The sequence below is a fragment of the Magnolia sinica genome, chromosome 3, assembly GCF_029962835.1.
Source record: "Magnolia sinica isolate HGM2019 chromosome 3, MsV1, whole genome shotgun sequence".
Classification (NCBI taxonomy): Eukaryota; Viridiplantae; Streptophyta; class Magnoliopsida; order Magnoliales; family Magnoliaceae; genus Magnolia; species Magnolia sinica.
The window spans coordinates 108,929,296-108,950,739 of NC_080575.1; the positions used below are offsets into that span (position 1 = coordinate 108,929,296).

At 41.1% G+C, this 21,444-nt stretch overlaps 1 protein-coding gene across 7 annotated transcripts in view; it reads left to right on the top strand.

The window, feature by feature from the left end:
* The window catches only part of LOC131240647 (DNA mismatch repair protein MSH1, mitochondrial), a 76,187-nt gene extending 63,772 nt beyond the window's left edge, over window positions 1-12,415 (top strand). For all 7 annotated transcript variants that reach the window (XM_058239020.1, XM_058239015.1, XM_058239017.1 and 4 more), the window contains 2 exons: window positions 10,617-11,342; window positions 11,829-12,415. In XM_058239020.1, the coding sequence (XP_058095003.1) occupies window positions 10,617-11,342; window positions 11,829-12,059 (957 nt within the window). In that variant the 3' untranslated portion in view covers window positions 12,060-12,415. The remainder of the gene's footprint in view (window positions 1-10,616; window positions 11,343-11,828) is intronic.
* The last annotated feature ends 9,029 nt before the right edge of the window (window positions 12,416-21,444 follow it).

The window sequence follows — 21,444 nt, forward strand, 5'->3', positions numbered from 1 at the left end:
GTCATTCTGGATACAAGTATCTCAAGTGGTTTAAAACTAGCATGAAGAAGAAGAATTGTGACAGAAACGGTTGAAGACTTAAATCTGGAAATAGGTATTTAACTTGTATTACAGCTACCCAGTAGGTTTGGAAGTAGGTATCCCAAATGCCATCAAGTTATTGGTGCAGTACTGTCTACATCAAACTACCAAATATTATCATGAGTACAGAATTGAAGTAGGCAATCTTGATGCGGTCATGAGCCCAAATAAGACCCAAAAGGGTTTCGGAAAGATGGGAATTGCGAGGTTTTTTGGATGCTTTCTAGTGATGTCACCAGGTGTCATCCAAGGGACGCGCAATTTTGTTACATGCACAGACAAAAAAGAGGAAAATGGGGATGCTCTATGAGAGTTTTCTGGATGAGTTTAGTCGACTGGGAGCTTTGGTAACTTAAGGAAACCTACTTGGGGGAAATACGTTGGATGTCTTTGGGATTGTTGGACTGATCTACAGCTGCTAGATGGTTTTTTTTTTTTTTTTTTCAAAGATGATAATATTATTAATGGAAAATGACAAAAGCAAAAAAGAATAAAGCAGCAGAAGAAAGAAGCAAGAAACAGAAAATACATCTAGCACTTGGCTGCTAGATGTTGGCTTCAGTTCCTAATTATGAATAGGAAATTGAGTCATTTAGGAGAGTTTAAGTGCTGATACTAGTTTCAATCATGGATGGAGATTAGGAAGACATTTTTCTATTCCTTATGAGTTTTTGGTCCAAAAGCAAAAACAAATGTGAAGGACTCCTTAATCCGTACAAAATTTCGGCCAAGATCTTTGCTATGCGTTTTCGCGAAGTGTTGGGCTTTGTTGTCTTCGAAACTCAAGGGGCATTTATGTTAGGTAGGAAAATCTTGGATAGCACTCTCATTGCACCCGAGCAAGGTTTGCAATATCGATAATATCGGCTGATAGTATTGGTATCGCAGTTGGGCAATACGATACAGGCATGGAATATATAAAATTCCATGTATTGGTCAATGTATTGCTTGATATTGTCAATGTATCGCATATTATTGATGGTATCGCAATATATCGCGATATTTTCACCAGTTTCTCTTTGTAAAGTTCCTTCATATTGACGATATCCTCGATATCGACAGATATTGTTGATACTTCACAGGAGTTGACTGCATTTCTTCCGAAAACCCATTCCAGCTCAGTTTTTCACCATTTTCTTTCAATCTTTTCTCTTCTAAACAGATTCTAGGTGGATTTCGGTCCATCCTTTGCAACATTTTGGGAGAAAAATGTAGATTTCAACACAGAATCAAGATTTGAAAGGGTTTGGGGCCGGTTCTCATTTGGTGAGTTATTTTGCATTTTGATCCCCCCCCCCCCCCCCCTTTTTTTGTTCAAATCTTACAAAATCAGTGTGAAAAGGTTAGAAATACTTGATCATTCATGTTTTGCATGAAAAATTATGGATTTGAACATTCAATTTCGAGATTTGAGGGTAGGTGGTCTGATTTGGGGGAAATTGGAAAAAATTTGAATTTTCTCCAATTTCTCCCTAATTTGTTGCAATATTACACTCCAAATACGAAATCATACATGTATGAGGCATGATTTATTGATTCACGAAGCTTTTGTGAGTTTTCAGAAAAAAAAAAAAATTTTAATATATATATATATTTCAAAATTTCACTTCTAGCGGCTGTCAATTGTGTCCAATTTCACAGTATTTAGGAGTATTTGATGAAATTCATCATCGCATACACTCTAATTTCGAATTTTGAGGGTAGGTGGTCCAATTTGGAGAAAATTGGGAAAATTTCAAAATTTCCCAAAATCTCCCAAATTGGTTGTAACCTTACACTCCAAACATGAAATCAAACATGTATGAAGCCTAATTTACTGATTCATATATTTTTTCTGATTTTTTGAAAAATTATTTTATAATGAAAAAATAATAAAAAATTATTAAAAAATAAATTTTCATGTCAAAATTTGCGGTTAATGACTGCACTTTTTAGCATTTAAAGGTGGTTGATGGTTGTTTTTGATAATATAATTATAAAATTATTTTAAAAATAATTAATAAATGTTAAAAATTATGGATGTAGGTAAAACATGTCAGGAGGAAGAGGAGGGAGACAAACTGATATTGGATGGAGATACGGCTGACCTATTCTCGATAATCAATTAGGGAGTCTATAATTTATGTGTCAATGTATCGAATAGTGGAGGGGCAACCCACTTGAAGGAACATTTAACAAGTGGGTATTGCAATGTCGTGCAATGCCATAAGTGCCCATAGCGTGAGAGAGCAGAAATAAGGGCTTTGTTGAAAAAAATGTGAAGATAAGAATGTCCGAACTGCATGGGAGAGGGAGTTGGGGTAGGCACCATATGCAGGTGAGAATGCAGTGGATTTTTATGAGGATGATCTTGAATACAGACGCATAATTGAGGATTCCATACAGAATTAGTGGGACATGGAGTAACAAGGGTGGGGAGAAGCGAGTAGGCTTAGATTTCAGGGGTCTAAGCATGAGCGTGGTGGGGGGAGTGGGGCAGGGGGTAATGGAGCAAGGGAGAGTTATAAGGGGGTGGGGGGTTGGAAAGAGTGGTGGAGGGGGGGAAGTAGTAGAGGGGAGGGTTATGGGATAGGGGCCATATCAGTAGCATGTGATTATCGGATTTACCTTAAGATCCAAGAATGTACAAAGAGGCAGGTGGGACATAAAAGGAATTAAAGGAAATGTTTAGCGGAGGGGATGTGAGGAAGAATGAGGGAAGTTTATATTAAAGAGCTTTAAAAAAAAAAAAAAAAAAAAAAAATCTACGATCAAATCCCTACGAATGCCATGGCGATCCCGCACTTCAAGAATATGTAAGCGAAGTGAAACGTGGGAGTGAGGGTGTGGTGTCGCACATGCCCAGTGAGATCGTGGGGATGTATTTAGATGATGAGTACATAGAGATGAAGAGTTATGTGGACTGATATAAGTAGTCATGAGAGATGTACGACTGCACTGATGTGTGACGGTTGGACCGGACCGATGAGGATCGATCATAAATTTTATGGTCTACTGTAGGGGATGGGTGGCGTTCCTAAAGTCCATAGATGCCAGTAATCAGATTAAAAATGCAGATTACATTTGCAAGCTGATGCATGATGTCGTGAAAGATGTTGGGAGGAAGAACATCATGTAGTTTTTATAGACAATGGGAGTGCATTTGTGAGGGCGAGGAAGACTATAATGAAGAAGTATCATATGTACTGGACCCCCTGTGTAACCCATTGCATAGATCTCATGTTGAAGGCGATCAGGGATAGGCCTTCAGTTAAGGCCGTTATTACTGGCGCACATTGCATCACGACCTTTATATACAATAACACATGATAATTATCTGAGATGTGCGTGAGGTGTGGTGGGGATATAGTGCACCCCAGGGTGACGAGGTTTGCCATAAATTATATCCTCTTAAATAGTCTCCTCAAACACAGGCAATGGTTATGAGAGCTTTTCAACTCTGGGGAATACGCATATTAGAATTAGAGTGGGAGGATAGTAGTTTAGAGAATTGAGGAGCTTGTGTTGAGAAACGCATTCTGGGAGCATGTATGCAATGTGGTGGTTATTCTGGAGCCCATTTATGTATTGTTGAGGATGGTCGAGAATGAAACATCCGTCGATGGGATCGTTGTATGTGTCCATACAGTTGATGAAATATGCCATCCAGGCTAAAACCACCAAGGCATATAAATGTGTGCATGCAATAATCGACAACTGTTGGGAAATGACTCTTTCTCACGCACTTTATCAAGCTGGTAAATAGTTACATAATTTATTTTTTTCGTCTATATGCTTTAGTACTTTACTAGTTCTTCACATAGCTTGTATGACTATTTTATTGTATTGATGTGTAAATATTGGCATCATGTTGGATTTCAACTTACTTCTTGAATTCTAAGTACCACTAAAACCAAAGACTCTACAAAGATAATACATTAAAGAATGTTGTACATGAGGTGTATGATAAGTTATTCTCCCACTATTCGGAGAAAGGCACCTTTGGTAATGAGGTAAATATGTTCCGCACTTACCTTCTCTGTATCATCATCTTTACCAGTCCATCTTACCATTATTGCTATATGCCATCAATAGATTGTTAGATCCTACTACGCTGGTAGAATGTTCGAGTGCAAGGTCACGGTGAGGTCGATGAGTTAGATGATGGCATGTGAGTTGTTGCATTAGTTACCACGTAGAACTTGAAAGTTGGCTTTAATATTATTTTAGTAAATATGAAACTAATGAAAAAAGTTATCTATTTCACAGGTGAATGATGGGCCATGTGCGGGTGCGAGTGCGAGGTTTTGCAGCGGTTGATTGTCCGTGTGCTCGCACAAATGATGTCCGCCTCACCCTATGAAAGGAATTAGAGCACATTCTCCCACATTCACACGAATAAGCACAATAGATTGGGGTACAAGAGGTTTTATAAAATAGTATATTGATACTACAACATGAAACTACGAGAGAGGTTACTCTGCACAAAAGGAAGAAGAGAAGCGCAAGAGGCTCCATTGGACCTGATGACGATTGGACAATACGCATATGCTGAAGAGGTTGAGAATGACCCACTTTACGAGTGGTCAGGTCAACTGACTTGGATATTTCCGATGGGTGACCAGAGCCGCATGTAGTGGTGCAAGGAGATTGATGTTGACGCACATGTGGAGTAGGCTAGATCTCCTGACGAAGCTTTCAACCCATTGACAAGGAATCCAAAGGGCAACCCACGATAGTCGTTATTACGCGGGACACATGGTGGTGAGACCTTATCCGACATTGAGACCAAGACAGAGAGTAATGCGGCCCGTGATGGGTCTGGTAATGAGGATGATGGTGACTCCGGCAACATTAGCGATGACGTTGGTGGCGACGGGGATAGTGGAGACGATAACACGACTCAGTTTGAGAGTTAGCCTCAAAGGCCTATTAGCTCTTTCACTAGGGAGGGGGATTTTGATCATGCCACATACAGGACCTCGACCATGGTTCTCATACAGGAGAACCATGGCTCCATCTTATCTACAATAAGACATACGAGCATCAGAGGCTACAAAAGAAAAAATATACTTAGAAGCCTTCGGATTTTGAGGAGGAGATATTGGCAAATTTTATGAGAGATATAGGCGTTCGTAAGAGGCAGGGTGGCTCTAGATTTAGATTACGGTCATGGGAGGGTAGCTCGAGTTCAATGACAGTATGGATGTGCATCACGTACAGGAGGGTAGCTTGAGCTCTATGCCATAGTATGGTTATGGATATGGACCTAGTGGATATATGGCTAGCGACTCCAGCAATTATGGGACATTGTTTTTCGATTACGGTCAGGAGTTCACTTCTGCGTACAGGCATGGATATCTACAGCTAGTATATAGGTAACCAAATGGGTACTCAGGAGCTACTTGTGTGTCCATACCAAATCCATATCAACCACAAACTATGGTGATTATAGGGCATTCACAGATGGGCATACTAGTTTGGTTTGGAGAGGATGAGTACTAGCGTTATGTTTGAGAATATCTTCATTGATACCAATCTATTATGACCTGGGCATAATACTGTCGATTTGTGGAGTAGCAGTATTATTCTCAGCCTCGTTGAGGTGGAGATGATGATTACAAGCCATTGTGCAACTCTATGTGGGTCTGAGCCACAGCCAGACACATGTCACATGGTGCGAGAGTTAAGTTTTGGAAGGATACTTGGCATGGAGACGGACCCTTGCAAATCATTTTCCCTAGTTTGGCAAGTATCGCGAGGTCGAAAGATCTAAAATTTGCGGATTGCTTCTCCCTTTGAGGTTTGTTGGTTTATTAGATGCCCCCTTGCAGAAAGTCCCTTACGGATAGTGAGTTCGAGGAGCTCCAATCCCTTTTGATCCGGCTTCAACTTGTAATTCCCTCGGGTGGAGATGACTCATTGGTGTAGTCCTTTCATAGTTTGGGGAGATTCACTGTCTTGTCCTTTTACAAGCTCCTATGTGTGGAAACGTCCTCCAACGTCGGGGTCATGCTTATCACTTTTGGTCTTATGGAGCTTTGCCCAAGGTGGCTGCATTCATGTGGTTGGTTCAAAGGAAAAAGGTGCTGACCATTGAAAATCCTCAAAAGTGGGGTATGCCTATCCCTAACATGTGTTGTCCTTGTGAGCGAGATGCAGAAACTGTTGTAAAATGAGATCGCATATGCCAACAATATGTGCATATGCGATCCTAACAAGTGTGCCGTGGCATACTTTTATATGCGACCGATATACGATCGCATATTTCCTAATGGTCAGAAATATGACAGTTGGGAGCAATTTATTTTTTCAACTTGAGGCACTTTTGCCTATAAATAGGCACTCGTATCCCTTCCATTTTCACTATTCTTTACTCTAAGGGCCTGTTTGGTTTACCATTTACAAAAGTAATTTCTGGTAAATGGGCAATAATTATTTACAATGGCAAATTCATGTACATGGCTGATTTGACATTGACAGCTTCGCAAAAATCGAGGTGAGGAAGAATGAGTTACATAAAATTTATGGGGCCCGCTGTGATGTATTTGTCTTATCCGCGCCGTCCATCTGTTTTAACAGCTCATTTTAAGGCATTACCAAAAAACGAGGAAAATCCGGAGTGCATGTGGACCACACCACAGTCTATAGTGGGAATCGAACTTCTACCACTGAAAAATTTTTGGGCATCCAAAAAGTTTTGGATCGAGATGATATTTTATGTTTTTTGTTCATCCATGTCTTTCTGACCATATGAACGGGTTGGATGGAAGATACACATCACTGTGGGCCCTACACAAAGTTCTACTTTAAACTATGGACATCATTATCCACTCTGTTTCTTGTGGTGTGGTCCGCTTGAGCTTACGACATGCCTCATTTTTGGGCTGATGCCCTAAACCGAGCTGTTAAAATGGATGGATGGTGTGGATCAGGCACATACATCATGATGGGACCCATAGATTTTATGTAGCACCAACGTCCAATGCAATCTCGCTTATCGAGGTATAATTACCTTTGTATTTTCTCCCCAATCCAAACACAGATCAAAAGTAATCATTGCGTGTTTAACACCATTTACCGTCGTAAATGGTAAGCCAAACAGGCCCTAAGCTCAATCTCTCGCTCGTTCTCTCTTACTTTAATCTCTCTCCAACTATTTCAAGTATGTTTATTTTTATTTTTATTTTTATATTTTGTAAGTTGTGCTTGGTTTTTGTCAATTGTATTTGTAAATTAAGTTGTAAGTTGTAACTTATAACTTGTTTCAAGTTATCCATTTATCAATAAAATTTCTTTGTTCAAAGTTTTTGATAATTAATTCTCTCTTAATATAGCTTGTTGATTGCTAATTCACCATCCATTCTCCATCTCTATCTGGAATGGTATCCTTCAGCAGGTGGAGGTAGGTTGGGTGGTTCCGTATCACATTCACAACCATCTTTGTTCTTGGGAAGATGGAGATAGGGGAAAGCTGGGAAATAAGAGATGGACGCTTGCTTTCCTCACTGGGCACTGGTCCCTTTGGCTTGAAAGGAATAGGCGCTGCTTCGAGGATAAGTAGTCTCCCATGAGCGGAACCCTTTGCAAAGTAACTAATTGTATTAAGGATTGTGCTAGTCGAGCCCTCGGGTGGGATTTCCAAGTTCCGGGAACTCTTTTGTAGGGGTGTAGTTTGGTTTTCTCTCTCTTTTTTGTTTTGTTCTTTTGTTTTTGTTTCCTGTTTGTTAACCTTCTTTGTTAACACAATTTCACCTTTTTTAAAAAAAGAGTACGAAGGTATGGAACATCTTTTTGTCCATTTTTGAAATGTAATGGGTCATGCCACTGTCAGCCCCAGACCTTCTTTGGGCCTGCAATGGTAGTGGGGTTAGCAAGAAGATTAGGCTGATTTGAAACTTGATTCTTCCAGCTATTTGGTGGACCATTTGGGGTGAGTGGAATAAACGGTGGTTTCAGGATTTGTCAGGGACTTTCGATGTCATTCTGCTGTCTATTAAAATCTTTGTTTTGAAGTGGTCAGCTCTGAATCAGGGTGTCTCGTATTCGTTACGATACAGCCGTATCGGCCGATACGTAACAGTAACGGTTGACACTGTTACATGATACGGGGTTGAAACGGGCACCCCCACCCCCGATTCTGGGGCTGTAACGGCCGTTATGGGCCATAACGGCCATTACGGCTATTATGGGCCTAAAGAAAATAAGAAAAAAAATGCCTTTTTTTTTTTCTTTCTTTCTTTCTTTCTTCTTCTTCTCCTTCTTCTTCTCGGACTGTTGCAGCTGCGGCCCTGCTGCGGGCCTTCTTCTTCTTCTTCTTCTCTCTCTCTCTCACCCCCTCCTTTTCTTTTAGGTTTCCCTCTCTCTCTCTCTCTCTCTCTCTCTCTTCCTTTTCATTTGGTAACGGAAAAGGAAATCGGACTACGTACGAGTTACGCAGCACACTTTTATCGCACGAGTTAATAAAAGGTCCACGAGCCGCGTGGGCCCCACCATGATGTATGTATTTTATCCATGCCATCCATCCATTTTGCCACACCATTTTAGGTCATGATCCAAAAAATTAGTAAGATCCAAATCTCAGGTGGACCACACCATAGGAAACAGTGGTTATAGAATGCTCAACGTTAAAAATTTCTTAGGGTCAACTGTAATGTTTATTTTCCATCTAACCTGTTAATTGGGTCACATTGACGTGGATGAAGGGAAAACACGCTTGTTAGCTTGATCTAAAACTTTTGTAGCTCCCAATAAAATTTTAATGGTGGATGTTTAGTTATTGTTGTTTCTTATGGTGCGGTCCACCTGAGCTTTGGATCTGCCTCGTTTTTGGGCTCATGCCCTAAAATTATTTGGCAAAATGGATGGACGGTGTGGATATAACACATTCATCACAGGTGGGGCCCAAAAAACTTTGACACTCGTGTGCTATACTTCACAATCCGAGTCTCGCCTAATTCGGGCCCTTAAAAAATTGTACACGAGACATGTATTAACTTAAATTTACCAATTAAATTATGGACTGTAGTTGCTAACTCACAATGCCAAAATCAAATTGGTTTAATAGTTTTAATTGTTAATTTGTGGACGCTTATTTTTTAAAATAGGGCCTTTTGATTTTTTTCATGATTCACTATCCAATAAATGTCCACTAATTCATAAGTGGGATAATGCCAATAAATTGCATGAATTTGAGGCTGATTTGGGGCATGGATTGGTCCTCTAAGTCAGCCCCAAATTGGCAATGCCATCTACCTGAATTTAATTTCATTTTTTTAAAGAACTATTGGGAGAAATAATATCAAATTGTTAAGTAGATAAATTAGATATTTAGAAAATTAAATATATGAATTTTGTAGTCAAATTCAGGTTATCTGGTTCATAAATTCATCAGACAGTCCGATACAACTTCTCACCAAAGAGTGGACCGTTACACCACCATAAACATGTTCCAATTTATAAATGAATGCACATTTGGCATGCTTAGAATATTCCGGATTTAATCTATATTTTTCATATTTTTTGGGTAGAAAAAAAAAAAAAAAACACTGTTATGGGCCGTTACGCCCCCGTATTGCCGTTACACCCCCGTATCCGTATCGGTATCGAAGGGCACCGTTACACCAATCGATACCGATACGGGATACCTTGCTCTGAATGTTCATACTGATCTTGTAAAAACAGTTCTCAGGATGTAATTCCTTGCCTCTTTGTATTCTTTTCTCACTTTGCATTCGCAAGCGGGCCTTTAATAAAATTTTCCATTAATCCTCAAAAAAATGTGAAGGACTCAATTCTAGTTATTACTTATCTTTTTCGCTAGAATGTTCTATGGAAGTGATGTTTTCTTGGTCTTTTGAAACAGGGTTTTGAAATCTTGTGCTATTTTACTCTTGTTGTAGTTGATTTCCTTCTCGATTCTTGTTTTTGTTTGCGGATTTCCATTTTCACTTGAGTTCATCCAATCTACATCTATTCTACAAAGTTACAAATAGAAGTTGGTCAGTGATGATCCAATACTTGCGGCCTTGCTAGAAAGCTTAACATGGTCCATTGGCTTAAGACCCGTGCTAGATTGCCATATCCATCTGCTACTTAACCATTCAAACTATTGTTCCTACCCATTCTCTGCATGTGACTCTAGAGAATACATATGACAGCTTATAGTTAGATTTGATTTACAACAAGTGGTTAGGAACTATCCCGTGGGATTGGTGTTAGATGACTGAAATCTATGTGCATCAGTAAGAAATCAAGAAAATGAGTGATGGAGATGATCTTGTGGAGAAATAATTCCGCCTAATTCAAAGGTATATTTTAATGATCAGTCATAGTGAAAACAGTCCTACTTACAATGGCCAGTTAAGTTGGCTTGAACCCCCCCTTTGGTTCCTTTCATAGCTGCTCGTTTACGAGAAGTTTGCCCTCACACGATCATTATTTTGTTTCAATTGTAATGCCATTCTTGTCTAATCATGTTTTGTTTTTATTTTAGATCAACAATTTCATCGTAATTTTACCAAATATAGCATGTTTAACATGATCCTATGCATCAGATTGAAATGTCGGAGATACGTTCTATTATCACTGGAGCCAGTCCCAGGAGCCTTGTGCTGATGGACGAAATCTGTAGGGGCACTGAAATGGCTAAAGGGACATGCATTGCTGGTAGCATTGTTGAAATTCTTGACCATATTGGTTGCTTGGGTATCATTTCTACCCACCTGCATGGCATTTTTGATTTACCGCTTACTAGAAAGAATGCTGTCTACAAGGCGATGGGAACAGAGAGTGCAGATGGTCACACAAAACCTACATGGAAGTTGATAGATGGGATCTGTAGAGAGAGCCTTGCCTTTGAAACAGCCTTAAAGGAAGGTATTCCTGAAGCAATAATCAGAAGAGCTGAAGAATTATATCATTCAATAAATGGAAGGGCATGTTCTGAGAATGACATGAAAAATGGGAATCTGAGTCCTCCAGATTCTGGAGTCAACGGTTTTGATGAAGCCAGTGATTCATTGAGAAGGACTAGTAACGGGTTTACTCATGTATCAGACACACTGAACCCTATTGAGATACTGCAGAAGGAAGTTGAGAATGCCGTTATCATAGTCTGCCAGAGGAAATTGATTGATCTTTACAAAAAAAGGAGCTTGTCAGAACTTGCGGAGGTCACATGTGTTATGGTTCGTGCTAGGGAGCAGCCTCCTCCCTCAACAATTGGTGCTTCAAGTGTTTATGTACTGTTCAGACCCGATAAGAAATTATATGTTGGGCAGGTTATTCTCTCCCTTGTATCTCACCTGAGTTGTACGTTAAAGGGATTATCAGGTCCTGATCTGTCAGGATGTGAAGTGTCCCTGCAGGCCCATTCTGCACGAGTGGGGCCCATGTTTTAGTGATCCTGACTGTTGATCGTGTGGATCCCACTGTCAATGGGGGATGACCTCCTGTTCTTCCAGCTTGGAAATTCCTAGACATCCAGTATTTGTCCTCTTTTCTTTTTCTTTTTTTTCCTTAAACATCTATTTGCGGCCATGGAAGGATTATGATCTTCCAATCTAGAAGATTTTTCGGGCATTCCCTATCCAGGGTGGACCCATTAAACCAATGGTTCGTAGAACAATGGCTCACTGTTACACTTCATGTCCTGTCACGTTGGGACCTAATAATTCATCACTTCATCATTCTCCTGGTCTTGAATAATCTGCTGGATAAAAGGTGCGAACTGTTTTCAATACTTCTATGTTCAACTTTCGGTGCAGACGGATGACCTTGTTGGCCGAGTTAGGGCTCATCGTTCAAAGGAAGGCATGGAAAATGCAACATGCCTTTATGTTGTTGTTCCTGGGAAGAGTGTGGCAAGTGAACTGGAAACTCTGCTCATCAACCAACTCCCTCGTCAAGGGTTCCGGCTCACCAACAAAGCTGATGGTAAGCATCGCAACTTTGGCACATCCAATCTCTCTTTAGAAAGTCTGACTGTCCACCAATGAACTGACAAGCTCGTGGACAGCAAAGAGCTGACAACACATGGTTGCTGAATGCACCTTATCAAAGGCTATGCTGAATTCCAAGCCTTACAGTTTTGTTGCATCAACATATTCTGCTGTAATTGTATGGTTATAGCACATGAGGTTATGCTGCTGAATTCATGGGAGTTGCACCAATTTTGATCTGATGGTGGTCAGTCCAATTTTGTATATACTAGCAGCATATCTTCTTCTCGTCCATTTGTCAGGCTAACAAGCTATTTGTTGTTTTGAATGTGTGCATCAATGGTGATGTTTCATGTATGTGGATGTGTAGCGGAAGTCAAAACTAGTCATCGGCAGCTATTGCCTTAAATGTAGCTTCATTAGCTGAAATTTCTTTAGCAAAACTTACACAACTGCTGTGTTTATGTACATTTTGTTTAGATTTCCTTCCATAAAGCACATGTTCCTAACTATCATCATCGCCTAAACCTCATTCTAACTAATTGGGGTCGGCTACACTGATCCTGTTCTGCCATTCCATTATATCAAGGACCATATATATCCCCAGTTAAAACCATATATCATAAAGTCATTTCTTACTACTTCCACCCACGTTCTTTTTTGGGCCATCCCATCCTTTTTAGAGCCATCAACTTGAACCAACTTGCTCCTAACAACTACAGTTATTGGCCTCCATTGCACAATACCAAACCATCTATATCTACTTTCCCTCATCTTATCAAATATGCTAGTGCTGCTACTGAGTTCCTTCGAATGAATTCATTTCTATTTGTATCCCTCCTCATCTTTCCACTCATCCATCTGAACATCCTCTTTAGCTGCGCTCATCTTATGAGCATGTTTTTCCTCAACTGGCCAACATACTGTTCCCCAAAGCATGACTGGTCTTAATAGTTTATTTATTATTATTATTATTAAATTTCCCCTTCAGTTTGATTGGTATGTCATGATCATGTAAATAGCTTGAATTCTACTAGGAACATCTTCCTCAATCCCACCTCTCATATTGACTCAAGATATTGAAAATGGTCATTTTGGGGTACTTGGTCAGTCATCTTGGCTAATTCCTCCTTTTTCACTCTTGTTTTTACTAAAATTGATCTTTAGCTAATTCCTCCCTTTTCACTCCTGTTTTTACTAAAATTGCATTCCATATACTCTGTTATAGTCCGACAATTTTAAAACCTTAGCCTCTTAGCAAATGGATTTAATGTCTTTCTTTTTCTTCTTCTTTTTTGAGAGAATGAGTGTCAAGAGTTTTCGAGGAAATCTGGAAACTGAAACTGGTCACTGATGCAGCCTTTTTTTTTTTTCCTTCTTTTTTTTTTCTTTCTTTTAAAAAACAAAAAAAAAAAAAAAATCTCGCGCAAACACCGGAAAGTTGCCTTTTATTTGTTTGTTTTAGATTCCAGTTTTCTACGGTTTTCCTATGGTTTGATTAGGGCTGTACATCAAGTCGAACCGAGTCGAGCTGGCCTTAGCTCAAACTCGGCTCGGCTCGAGCCTGACTGGCCAGCTCGGCTTGGTTCGGTCAGCAGTTGGGGCCAGTTCGAGCCAAGATCAAGCCGAGTTCACCATTGCAGCATTTTCACAAACATCTGAACTGCACCTTCAAAATCTCAGTCTCAAAAACAGCAGCAATCGTTTCACGGGCATTTTATCAAACGCCTTTTATGCAACATAAAAATCAAGAAATAAACTGGTTCGATCCAAGTTCGATTCGAGCTGGATTCGATCTGAGTCTAGTCGAGCTGGGCTAGCTCGAACTCATCTATGAGCCGCCAACAGCTCAACCCGGCTCGAGCTCAGCTTCAAACCAAGTCCAATCGAGCTAGCTCGGTTCGTGTACACCCCTAGGTCTGATCACCCATAAACTGAAGTTAGCTGCTTGTGAATCTTATCACCATCCAATTAGTAATTACTCAGGATCAGACAGTAATGATGATTGGGACCCCACTTGATTCCACAGCCCAAGAAGTCAGGACGCGGACTAGATACTGACAGGTTGAGTAGGGAGACTCGCTACTGAAGTGACGTCACCAAGTTTTGTGGACCCGACCATGGTGTGTGTTGTATCCGTGCCGTCCATCCATCTGGAGATATCATTTTAAGGCCTGAGCCAAAAACATGAGGCAGATCCAAAGCTATAGTGGACCCCACCACAGAAAACAACGGGAAGATTTATGCCTACTGTTGAAACCTTCCTAAGGCCCACAGTGATGTATTTTCGAAGTCCAACCTGTTCAAAAGTTAACAAAGACATTAAAGAAGGTAAAACACAAATATCAGCTTGATCGAAAACTTGTGGCCTTTAGAAGTTTTTAACGGTGGCGTCACTCTCCCCACTGTTTTCTGTGGTGTCGTCTACTGGAATTTTGGATATGACTCAGAATGATCTATCCAGATGGATGGACGGCGTGGATACAAAACATACATTACGGTGGGACCCACAGAACTTGGTGACGTCACTTCAGTAGCAGTCTCGCTACTCAACCTGTCAGTAGCCAATCCGTGTCCAAGAAGTCAAAATGAGTGTGCCCCGCTACCCGAAACCATCTGATTTTATTCAATGATGTTAAGATTACAGAGGAAATAAAATAAATGTTCCTGTATTTTGAAAACAGTGAAGGAGGGAGTAATGAGCCAACGAACCATTTGAAAATAGGGAGTTATTTGATACTCAGGCGGATTGACATGGTTCATACGCATGGACTGAGAAATTGTACGTGTACCTTTCCACCTGGAATGGTGCAGCCGACTACGAACGCCTACTCTCCGGGCATGACCTGGGTTCCATGGGATTCTGATGAGGTGAGGCCACAAAGCCCAGACCCATAGAAAAAATGTACATGTGCCTTGCGTGTAACCCATTTTAATCTGTCAGAATACGTGGGACCCACCAATGATTTGGTTATAATCCTAAAATCAGATGACGGAGTGAACAATGCTAACCTCTTATTAATGGGTTGTCTTCAGATTGCTGACTGTTTCTTTCATTTTAAGCGTCCCTTGCACTTCAACTAGTTGGTTGATGGCCCATCTCAAGTGGAGTCCACCATCCACTGCTTCAGTTCTGACAACAGGATTTACGCACTTGTTATCACCTAGTGAAATGTTCTAAAGGACGACAATTAAATTCAGTTGGAGACATTTTTCAGGTTTATCACGCAAGATCTGGAACGTACAGTTGTCAGGTGCGGGACCATACAACCTGACGCGGATTCGGTGGATCCAAGTTGGTGGGTCGGTGACTGTGGGGCCCACCTTGATGTGTTTGTTTTATATCCACGCCGTCCATCCATTTCGCCTGCTCATTTTAGGACATAAGCCCAAGAAGGAAGCAGATCCAAATATCAGGTGGACCATACAAAATGGAAACGGTGGTGATTTAACGACCACTATTAAATTCATCTTGGGGCCACAAGTTTTGGATCAAGCTGTCTGTGCGACCTGATCAATTGGTCGGATGGCAAATAAACATTACGATGGGCCCTAGGAAGCTTTTACTGGTTGGCTTTCAATCACAACTATTTCCTGCGATGTGTTCTTCTTGAGATTTGGATCTGCGTACTCATTCCTTGAATTGAGCCGGCAAACCGGATGGACGGCATGGATGTATAACGCATACATCACCGTGGGCTCCACAGACCTACCAACCTATGTGGTTCCATATTGGTTGTTGGGTGGTGAGCCACATTAAACAGCCTTTCAATCAATCAAGATGAGATACTATGTCTCACCGTAACACTATCATTCCCCCCTTATTTTATTGTGGCCAGCTGTGGAATTCCTACCACATTAATTAACATGGAGTGTGTGGACTGACATCGGTGTGTACTAACAAGCTAACCCAAAAAAAAAATAATAATAAATAATATGAAATCAACTCACATATTTATAGTAGACAGTTTAGCGTTTGGTGCGCGCTGGATCATGGACAGCCCTATGTCAACAGTGACGTGGCACGTGGTCCGATGAATCCGTACCGTTCATCGAGTCAGCAGTTGAAAATCAAACAAAGAAACATACAGTATGGATCCCTGAAATGGACGGTCGCTCGACAAAAGAAACTGACGTGTAAGGTCATCCATTCATCAACAATGGACCACATATGGAAAGGACCCACTAGTGGACAGATCGGATCCAGCTCAGGACTTGGCGCCACGTGTCAGGCATTGGGTGGGGAACATCTGTTTTGCATCAGCCCACATCAGATGATGGTGCACATGATACGGTTGGCCCTCAGTCATTAATGAGGTTGACTATACCATCGTAAGGCGTGTCCTCGTTCTGATGTACTACTCCCTTGAGGAAAGTGGATTGTCCTACTTAGCAAGATAGCGTACTGAGTAAACTCTGTGGGGCTCACCGTGGTGTATGTGTCTTATCCACGCCGTCCATCCGTTTTAGCATACCATTCTATGGCACGAGGAAAAAATCGAAGCATATCCAAAGCTCAAGCGGACCACACCACATGAAAAATTGTGAATTGAACATCTACCGTTGAAAACTTCTCGGGGGCCACAGAAGTTTTGGATCACGCTGGTATTTGTCTTTTCCCTTCAACCATGTCTGTGTGTCTTTACGAACAGGTTGGATGACAAATAAACATCACTGTGGGCCTTAGGAAAGTTTAGCCAGTGGACGTTATTATCCTTCCTGTTTACTGTGGTGTGGTCGACTTAAGCTTTGTATGAGCTTCAAGTTTGGGTTCATGTCCTAAAACGATAGGGAGAAACGGATGAACGGTGTGGATAAGATACATACATCCACGGTGGGCCCCACAAACTTTACTCAGTTCGCTATAGTCACCACCAGTCTTTAGACGGTGTAGAAGTCACATGGGAACCTGGCCTTTGTAACTCGTGTGGAAATTTAACACGTGCGAAGATAGAGACCCCAGTGCCCTCACGAGTATTCTCAACATTTGCGTGAGGTACGTTAAATGCGTCGCTTATCAGTGCATGAGACATCCACCAACGCACCTTATATTTAAATATGTTATTTGATTCGAGAGAGAACCTTTGATACTCTGGCAGTGAGTGAAGGTTCATACGCGGGTACTTAGAAATTGCATAAATGGAACATAAATCAGTTTAACTGTTTTAATTATAGTCTCATTTTAAAAATTAAAATTATTTAGTTAACTGACTATCCGATCGGTGGATGTCAGTGGACGGTTAAGATGAAAAATGGACAATGCTCCCGTTTCAAGAAACAAGTGTACATGAATCAGAAGTCGGAATCGTTTAACAAATCTAACGGTGGGTTTTACATTTTGGTCATGTATGCCACGTGTACATTTTTTTAAGTGCCTGCGTATCGAGCATGTGATGCTGCCAGAGTACACCAAATAAATTTCATTATTTAAAAGTAGGACACTAGTGAGAGTGGGCCCGCGTTTCCACCCATCAGAGTGCCACGTGTTGATTGATCTTTGGGTTGTGGGGTCCACAGGGTGTCGGCGGGAAACATGGGTTGATGAGGATCGTGGTCTTTATTCTCTTTCTAGATCTCTCGAAAGGGATGGGAAGCCAAATGGGCTTTTATGGCCCAGTCCATCCTGTTATGGGCCTATGCAATTCGCTGCCCACGGCCTAACCCACCAAAAGGTCCTGTGGACTAATGTTCAGGTACTAGAGCAACTCCATCAAGGACAGATTGGAGTGGATCTCTGTGCCACGTGTGACAACTTGCTCCATGTTTGAAAGATCTGGGCAATTCATTAAGTGGGCCCTACTTTGAACGGGCCGTAACTCTAAAATCTGGGGTGACAACTCATCAGGGTACGGGGATTGCGTGCGACTCCCAAAGCAGGAAGTTCCTGCAGTCGGAAGCTGGGTGGGGTCGATCGTGATGTTTGTGAGAAATTCACCCCGTCCATCCATCTTGCCAGCTCATGTTAGGACATGAGGCCCAAAACGAGGGAGATCCAAAAATCAAGTGGGCCACACGATAGGAAAAGTGAGGAGGGAAATGCTTGCCATTGAAGCATTCGTGGGGCCACATGAGTTTTGGATCAGGCTAATATTTTTTAGTTTTCAGTTCATCCCAGTGGGAATGGCCTTGCGAACGGTTCGGATAGCATAGAAACGTCAAGTTAGACCCTGGGAAGGTTTCAACCGTAAGCATTTCCCTCCCCTCTTTTTCATGTCGCGTGGCCTACTTGAGTTTTCGCTCTGCCTTATTTTTGGTTTCTTGCCTTAAAATGAACTGGAAAAACGGATAGATGGAGTGGATTTATAATAAACATAACGGTGGGCCCTACCCACGCAATCCGCGTCCTTCATCATGTGGGGGCAAAGATGGCCACCATGACAAGTCAGCATGCAGGTGCATGTGATGGGTCAGCTCTCTCTCTCTCTGTCTCCCTCTCTCTCTCTCTCCTTAACGGATGTTGCTGAAATACGGTAAAACATCTATAAAAATGCAAAAAAATGTGTACATGTTAGTTTCGTACCATTTCTTATTTAAGAATATCTATCCTGACCATCCAAATTGTGGGTCCCATTGTGGATGGAGTGTGTATCTAAAGTCACACTGATTGGGAAATGTTAACCATCCAATTATTGGCTATGGAATGGATGATTTAAAATTAAAAGTTAACGGTCCAAATTCCAAGAGAAAAATCAAATAGTTAAAATTATCTCCCCTATCCAATTTTAAGGATACGCTTAATCGACAATTGGATCAGCGATTTGGAAGGTCAGGATTTCTGTACAATGAAGCCATATGCACTTTTTAAGAGTCACCACCATTTTTTAAAGGGTAATGATATAGTGGGCCTAACGTATGGAAACCTTCCAACGCACAAAGTTGCATTTGCATTCATCGGCATTCACAAGATTATATGCCTATCCGTACGGTCCATTAACGTCCTTCCCTAGTTTGCAAAAATCGCAGCAACAGGTCAATAACATCCATGTTTGGATCTATGTTCTACGACTAATTATATTGTCCATCCATTTTTCATGCCACTTAAAGAACGAATTGGATCATCCAATCAGTATCAGCTTTTCAGGACAGCATGTGAAGAATGGAGTGGATATGATGGACGGTCTAGATGAGTGATTTGTATGCCTATGAGTCCAAAAGAAACTCACATGTATCTAGATTACTTTTATTTATTAAGTGCACGAATGTTTTATATGTCTCTTGTTATCATCTAGTCCTTGTACATCTTGGACCCAGTTTCTAGTGATCCAGACCGTTGATGAGAGACTCTCCATAGTAGATGGATCAATTCTTCAAAATCACGCCCATGAGACAATCATACACCCATCAGTTCAATGGTCTGGATCATTGAACCATGGGCACTTCTTATATTAAGACAAAAAAAAAAAAAAAAAACACGGAAGGGAGAGGACTCTGTGCATGTCCTCCAGTCAACGATCATATAATCACTCTAAAAGGATTTCATGATCATGATGTGGTCCAGATCCTTCTCTGAACATGGTTAGCTTCCAATCGTGTGACTGAGTGGTCTCTTACGTGGGATATAAATTAAAGATCCGCCTTTGAATTAGGATGGTAGGAAATCAAATCAATGCTAGCCATTGATGAGAAAGGGGCAGATTTTGGACCACTTGATGTGGACAGATATTTCTCTTTTTGTGGCTGCAACCTACAGACCTCTTTTTATTGTTTTTTTCTAATTTTCCCTTCTCATAAATCAAGAATAATAACATCAACTGTGAAAAGTTATCTGGAAACTCATTATAGGTTATAGCCGTTTTGAAACTGGTGGTGACTCATCTTTCTCACATGTGACTATCCCGGCCGTCCAAATCGTGTGTGGATGGATCTTATTTTTTAATTTCTTTTTCCTTTTCTCCATTCACAACTGGGTTAGCCACCTGGACGGTCTGGATTGCCTTACAACTAGGCCGTTTTGGAGGTAGAAGAGTTGGTTCCATTTCTACCGGTGTGGCGTGTGATAGTTAGACCATAGGTCGGCCACGATTTAACCATGGTCGGGGTGGGATCTGATGAGGTGTTACCCTTACCGTGTGGGGCCCACCTTGATGTATGTGTTGTATATCTATGCTATTGATATGTTTTTCAGCTTATTTTAGGACATGATTCCAAAATTTAAATAGATACAAATTTCAGGTGGACCACAACTAGGGATGTACATCGAATCGAGTCGAGCTGGCCTTAGCTCAACTCAGCTCGGCCACTAGCTGACTTTAGTTCAAACTCGGCTCGGCTCAGTCCTCGAGCTTGACTGGCCAGCTTGGCTCGGTTCGGTCATCAGCTTAGCTTAATTTGGCCAATTCGAGCCAAGATCGAGCCGAGTTCACCATTGCAATATTTTCATAAGTACCTTGACTGCACCTTTAAAATCTCACTGTATTTGAGACAGCAGCAAAAACACCTTCTAAGTAACATAAAAATTTAGAAAAAAAAAAAAAAGATGTTGGTTTTATATACATACTTTCCTTGCCACCTGTTACACTTTTTTGAGTTATTTCATCAAACACTTGGTGAGCAACATCAATACTAAAGTAATCGAGTCATCGAACTAGTTAGATCGTAGTTTGATTCGAGCTGGGTTTGATCTGAGTAGAGTCGAGTCAGGGCCAACTCGAACTCGGCTTGAACTCATTTTCAAGCTAAAAAAATCAGCTCAACTTGACTCGAACTCTGCTTCGAACGGAGTTGAATCAAGCTTTTTCGAGTCCCAAGCTAGCTCGGTTCGTGTACACCTCCAACCACAACACGGGAAACAATAGTGAATGACTATTAAAACTTTTTGTGGGCTACAAAAGTTTTGGATCAAGCGGATCTTTGTAATTTCCCTCCACCGCAATCTGATTGACCTTATCAACATGTTGGATGGTAAATAAACATTACGGTGGGCCTTAGGGAGTTTTCAATGTCTGATTCAATCAATACTGTTTCCCATGGTGTGGTCCAACTGAGATTTGGATTTTCTTAAAATTTTGGACCACTTCTTAAAATAGGCTGGAAAAACGCATGGACAGTGTGGATATACGAAAAATCATCGAGATAGCCCATGGTAAGGGTAGCACCCAGTGTTACCTAATCCGCTCCCGGTCGGACCAAGCTATAGCATGCCTCTGTACTCGGATTTCCTGTGCCGGAAACCTAGGTGGAGCCCACCTTGATGTTCGCTAGAAATCCACCTCATTCATCCATTTCGTGAGATCATTTTAGGAGATTAGACAAAAAGTGTGCAGATCCAATACTCAAGTGGGGCCGTACTAAAGGAAAAGGTGGGTAGGGAAATTCCTACCGTTGAAGCTTACCGGGGTCAACGGTAATGTTCACATGCCATCCATACCGTTTATAACGTCATTCTTACTGCGTTGAACTGAAAACTCAAATATTATCCTGATTTAAAAATTATTCGGCACTA